At 34.1% G+C, this 6,872-nt stretch overlaps 1 protein-coding gene across 1 annotated transcript; it reads right to left on the bottom strand.

Annotated features, from left to right (window-relative positions):
- Window positions 1-701: 701 nt before the first annotated feature.
- LOC109205401 (tubulin beta chain-like) lies at window positions 702-5,660 on the bottom strand. The gene is made up of 3 exons (XM_019368110.1): window positions 5,133-5,660; window positions 2,415-2,684; window positions 702-1,570 (listed from the first exon to the last, which is right to left on the bottom strand). Exons 1-3 carry the CDS (start codon window positions 5,536-5,538, stop codon window positions 894-896), a joined length of 1,353 nt encoding a protein of 450 aa, XP_019223655.1. The 5' UTR covers window positions 5,539-5,660; the 3' UTR covers window positions 702-893.
- Between the last annotated feature and the right edge of the window lie 1,212 nt (window positions 5,661-6,872).

Below are 6,872 nucleotides of genomic sequence, written 5' to 3'. Positions count from 1 at the left end.
AAATAAAAAGAAATTCAAAGTGTAGCCTCCTAACCAATTGACTTGTCTCTTTGACAAACATTCTTTCCAATTAAGTTTTTCTCTTTCGTTATTGTTTGACACAATCAATAAGGCATCATCGTCCTAAGATTCAAATTTTCGATATTACAGTTTGAATTGTGACTTTGTATGAATATATTTATTTACTAGATTGAGTTGATTTGTTGCTAATTACAGGTAATGACAATGTTGAAAGACCATGGGCCTCAGACCTGCAGTAAGTTTCAGTACCCAATGGGCCAACTGCCACAAGCTCAGCCCATGTACTCATATGCTAATGTATTGGGCTCAATGAATCATACGGGCCCACTAGGCCCAATTCCTAATCTCAATGTCAATTTGGTGGATTGGGCTTTTGCTGAAAGAAAGGCCCAATTTGCAGAGGCTAGGAGGAAGAGGAGGATGAAAATAGTAGAAACCAAAAAGATCCACCGGTTTAATAAGACCGACAAAGGGAAAATATAAATAGCTAATTAATTTGTTTTTGTTACCTAACTTTATCACTCTTTGAAGTTGGGGAACATATATAACTTTTGGTAGAATTATGTGATGAGGAATTAGGAAATATAGCCCAAGTGGATGAGGAATTGTAAATGAGGGTATATTTGGCTAGAACTTAATTAAAGTATTCATTCTTGAAATAAAACACAATGCAGTGCATATTTTTCTCAACATACTATAATGCATCTTATTTTGATCATTGTTAAACATTTCAATTTCCAGCCAGAAAACAATGAATACAACAGAAAGTTCAACTGAAATATATAAAATGTTAAAGAAAACATAAACAATAACAAATCCATAGACAGAAAATAAATAAAGCAGTAATACTGAAATTTCGAAAGCCATTAACCTTATTCATAATGCTCTTCGACTCCCTCCTCTTCATATTCTTCCTCATCATCTGCAGTAGCATCCTGATACTGCTGATATTCAGCAACCAAATCATTCATATTACTCTCAGCTTCAGTAAATTCCATTTCATCCATTCCCTCTCCAGTATACCAATGCAAAAACGCCTTTCGCCTAAACATGGCGGTGAACTGTTCGCTCACTCTCCTAAACATTTCTTGAATAGACGTCGAGTTTCCAACAAAAGTTGATGCCATTTTTAGCCCAGTTGGCGGAATGTCACACACACTAGACTTCATATTATTAGGAATCCACTCGACAAAGTAAGACGAGTTCTTGTTCTGGACATTGATCATTTGTTCATCTACTTCTTTTGTGCTCATTTTTCCTCTGAATAAAGCAGAGGCAGTTAAGTAACGCCCGTGACGAGGGTCAGCTGCACACATCATGTTCTTGGCATCCCACATTTGTTGTGTGAGCTCTGGCACTGTGAGGGAACTGTATTGCTGCGATCCACGAGATGTCAGTGGTGCAAATCCCACCATGAAGAAATGAAGACGTGGAAATGGGATTAAATTCACTGCCAATTTCCTCAAGTCTGAGTTCAGCTGGCCAGGAAATCTCAAACAACATGTAACACCACTCATTGTTGCAGATATCAAGTGGTTCAGGTCACCAACTGCAAACAAAATCAACATGATTTAGAATTTGTGTACGAATGACCAAATTATACTACTTTCTCTTGTACATTTTATACGACGATATTTGATTGGAATAAAGTTTTAAGATGTTAATTCAGCTTGTTTTTTGAACTAGTCATAATGGGAATAAAACAATAAATTAACAGTAGAGAAGCTAGTTCGATAAAATAAAAATAAAGAGAAAAAAGAAAAAAAAAACTAACTATAGTTTTTTTTTTGGAACCCCAGGAAAACCCGCAACCGCTACAACCTGTGTCAGCCTCTGCCCTTCGGGTGAGCACTCTGTGCGCACTGGGTAAACCCCCCACTGTGTAATAGCTTGCAAACCACACAGGGGATGTAAACTGCACTTAGACAAGTCATGTGCGACAAGCTCGACCCAGAAGGCATTGCAGGGGGATCAATCCCAGGTCATCTGAATGGATGACTGCCCTCCAAACCAACTAGGCCATCCGAAGGGATTAGTTAGTCACAGCTAACTTTAACATTCGAATAAGTAAAGAGTTTGAATTCTTGAAAGTTGCATAGAATGTAGTATTATTATTAGTGAGACAGACTAAAATATTTAGAAAACGTCCTCCAAAGAAGTGTCAGATAAATTAGTGTGAATTAACTTCTAGCTATACACTAATAGTGTAAAAGAGACTACAAAATAAGTAGAACTAGTTACCTAAAATAAGGGAGACATCCTTCTACTACATGTTAATTCACGCTAACAGTACAAAAATTATTTGCACTTAGCTTGTAAATATATAGTATAAGTTAAATCCAATTAATACCAATGAACTAGTTGTTAATACCAAAGGGAGAAATTAAACTCACAGCTTGGATTAGTGAGCTTGAGAGTCCTGAAACAGATATCATAGAGGGCTTCATTGTCAAGGACCATACATTCATCAGCATTCTCCACCAATTGGTGCACAGAGAGTGTAGCATTGTATGGTTCAACAACAGTGTCAGAAACCTTTGGAGATGGGAAAACAGAGAAGGTGAGCATCATTCTGTCTGGATATTCTTCCCTTATCTTTGAAATCAAAAGAGTTCCCATGCCTGAACCAGTCCCACCTCCAAGGGAGTGACAAACCTGGAATCCTGCCTCATTAAACAAACAACAAATTTTATAAACAAAAATGTCCCAATTAAGAATCTTCTACAGTTCATTATTCCCAAGTCTAAAAAAAAAAAAACAGTACTCTAATGTGTAACACAAATAAGGTTCTGACGTTGTAAAAACATATATGGTCACAGTGGGGCCTTCCATAAATCAAGTAAAGCAACCGCTTTAGGCCCCATATTTGTGGGGGTCCCATTTTTATTACACCTAATAGATTATGTATATAAGTTTAAAGAAGAGTTCTGAAAGTGAAAAAGTTTGATTTCTTTCTTTAACAAATATAGAGAAGAAGGATTTGCAACTGCTATGATTTCTACCATGGAAATTGCACTTGAAATGAATATCGAACCCGAATTTTGCAAAACACATGTGATATATAGGAAGTAACAATTTGATGTGCAATGTTGATAATGAAATCTCAAAAGCTTTCAAATAGTCCTTTAGAGTTGATTACTTTTATACATAATAGACAAGACTATTTTTTCACTTCAAAATAGATTTGAACAATTCGATGCATATGAAAATATTTTTGGTTTCTATTTGGCAGTAAAAACAAAAATCACTAGATGTTGAAAATTTAAAAAAATAGTCCTTAGTCTCGAATGTTCCTTAAAGCATAATAATCAATTCGATATTGATGGTTTAAATTTATTTTCTGAATTAAAAGTATTAAGAAAAATAGTACAATTAGTAACAGTTTAATTGATACACTTAATCAAATAAAGAGATTTAATTCTTTTTCAAATACCTAAATTGTTTATGGAATAATGTTCATAACTCATGTTACCGTTAATTCAGCAGAAAGAAGTTTTCAAAATTAAAATTGATAAAATCTTACCTAAGAACAACAACGTCACAAGAAAGGTCAAAATGGTATTGAGAAATACTAATTATTAATAACTTTGTATCTAAGAAAAGCTTAAAAAAACAAACTTCAAATATATAATAAAAAATTAAAAAGTTAAAGCCCTGTCACGACCCCGGTTCGCCCTCCGTGAACCATCGTGACGGCACCTAGTCTCTACGACTAGGTAAGCCTAAATTGCGGAAAAGTAGTATAGGAAGTAACGTAATTTGAGTGTGCAATGTTGTATAATGAAATCGTCTAAAAAGCTTTCGTCAAATAGTCCTTTAGAGTTGATTACTTTTATACATAATAGACAAGACTATTTTTTCACTTCAAAATAGATTTGAACAATTCGAAGCATATGAAAATATTTTTGGTTTTCTATTTAGTAGTAAAAACTAAGATGGCCAGATTTTGGAAATTTGAAAAAATATTGCCTTAATTTTGGTTGTTCCTTAAAACATAATAATCAATTAGATATTGATAGTTTAGATTTATTTTCTGAATTAAAAATATTAAGAAAAATAGTACAATTAGAAGATAACAGTTTAATTGATACATTTAATCAAATAAAAAGATTTAATTCTTTTCCAAATGCCTAAATTGCTTATGGAATTATGTTAATAACTCATGTTACTGTTGCTTCAGCGGATTAAAATTAAAATTGACAAAAGCTTACCCAAGAACAACAATGTCAAGAAAGGTTAAATGGATTAGTTATATTGTCAACTGAGAAATTACTTATTAGGAGTTATTGTTGGTGAGAAAATTATTTATAACTTTGTATCTAAGAAAAGCTAAAAAAAATAGATTTCAATTAAATAATAAAAAAAATTAAAAAACTAAGGTCTCTTATAAAATTTGGCTTTAGGCCACAAAATTGATCGGGCCGTCCCTGTATGGTTGTTTACTGTGAGTGATCTATAAGCTAAATATTCTAAGAAAAAGCACTAGGCAATAAGATCTTTGAAATATATCGAAAAGTAGGAAAATTTAAGGTAACAGAATCCGATATTGCCAGCGATAACTCAGACTGCTTACTACTTATAAACAAGCTGAGAGGGATGTACATCATACATTCTAATTTCTTGTTTGTCAAATGTAAGTAATAGACAATAAATAAAAAAAAGAAGAGCAAGAATAATGAATAATTTCTCTCTCTATATATATAATGAATATTGGATGTGCAAGACAAGTCCTTATATATACTCCCTCGATCCAAATTAGGATGCTTTTGTTTTTAAATTTATTTTTAATAGAATGATATAAACACTTTAATTTTTTTTCTATTTTACCCTTAATAATATATTCTGACCGCCACAAGTTCCAACTTACTTTTTGATAGGGCAGACAGTACTTGGTACGTTTGCATGCGTTCACTCGAGCATCATACGACAAATTAAAAGAAAAACAGATCACGGACTGTAGACATTACAACATGAGAATATTTATATGCATTACAGCTATCATTGTCGGCAGTTTTTTTTTTTTTTAAATTCTAGGCACATTTACACACGAAAGCAAATCGAAACGAAAAGTAATAAAAACATAGCAAAAGTAAGGGGAAAAAAAATAAAACCTTGCATGCAATCACAATTCTCAGCCTCTTTACGAACAACATCAAGAACAGAATCAATCAACTCAGCGCCTTCAGTATAATGACCCTTAGCCCAATTATTTCCAGCACCAGACTGTCCAAAAACAAAGTTATCAGGTCGAAAGATCTGTCCATAAGGACCAGATCTAATACTGTCCATAGTACCAGGTTCAAGATCCATAAGTACAGCTCTAGGTACATAACGACCAGCAGCAGCCTCATTGAAATACACATTAATGCGTTCGAGTTGGAGATCAGAGGCATCTGCGTTACTAGGATTGTAACGACCAGTTGGATCAACACCATGTTCATCGCATATTACTTCCCAGAATTTGGAACCGATTTGGTTCCCACATTGCCCACCTTGAATGTGCAAGATTTCTCTCATGGTTTTTTGATTGGGGGAGAGAGAAATAAGGGAAATGGAAATGGGAAGACAGAAAGAGAAATAGAGGAGAAATAAGAAGAGGAGGAGGATATTTTTGGAGAGGAGTGGGACAACGTGAGGAGTTGTTGGTGTGAGACGACAGGGCAAGAATACGGACAGAAATTAAACCGCTGGCCGATTAGAGGGGGGCCAGAGGTCCCACGTGCGCACCGTCAAACAAAAGTTTTCATGTTTGTTTTTCTTTTGGATTTAACTTATGTAGCGTAAAAAGTTTTTACTAATATTACGAGCAGTTGTAGAGAGGCATAGATTAATAATCCCAAGATTAAAATATTGGGATTGTTATCCCACGACCCACATACAGTATGAGTAAGTTCATATCAAGAGTTTTGTATAAAATTTGTATGGGTATTGTATAGGTCAAAATTTACCTCTAAAATACTTAAGCCATGATAGCATTAGCGAGACATTCACAGGCCGTCATGTGTCGAAGTGATTCAAGGAACAATGAAGGCTGCGGTCAAAGAGTCAGCAAGAATTAAGGTCGAGGAGTCATCAAAGATCGAGGTCAAGGTCGAACACCCTTGACAGAGTTATAACGACTAGTTTCAAGAAAAGATATTAAAGAGAATATTCTACTGGATATTCTTTGTACTTGTACTATTAGGATTTGTAGAAACATGTTCCCTATAAATAGAAAGAAACACAATGATAGGGGACAAGATATATTCATTTGTAAAGACACATTGACGTTGTAAGAAAGAATCCTGTCGTATCACATATATACAAAAACAACATTTTTACCAAGAATCTTGCATAGCATTCCCACTGGATCCAAGAACGACTCAAGTGTTCAAAAGCTTATCAATCATTCATCATTATCAGAAAGAGTATCCACTGATCTCATCCCTTTTCGGGTGGCTCACATGTTTATTTACCTAAATGCCATTTATTGTTATTTATTGCTATTGAATGTCATACTTCACCTTTTTGGATCATTGAATATTATTATAGCTTATACTCATTGCCATTCGGATAAACATTCTAGTTATTTGATCTCGACACACGTAGCTTTATCTTTTGGATATTATATTTAATTAAGATTAACTCTTCTTTATACAAATCTAATTGGTTGAGCCAAAAATTAATAATTTTTGGTCAAGCAGTTTGGCACCGTATGTAAGGTCTTCTTAGTAAATTTTTAGTTTCCTTTAGATCTATAGCTAACGTGAGTCACTAACCTCACAAATACCAAGATTTCCTCCTTTATTTGCACGTACAAATATTTACATGGCAGGTAACCACGGAGAAAGGGCTAAAGTAACATGTGATTT

This window comes from Nicotiana attenuata, unplaced genomic scaffold (assembly GCF_001879085.1).
Source record: "Nicotiana attenuata strain UT unplaced genomic scaffold, NIATTr2, whole genome shotgun sequence".
In the NCBI taxonomy this organism is placed as follows: Eukaryota; Viridiplantae; Streptophyta; class Magnoliopsida; order Solanales; family Solanaceae; genus Nicotiana; species Nicotiana attenuata.
Note: the sequence above shows the minus strand (reverse complement) of the source record. Positions and strands in the feature narration are given on the sequence as shown.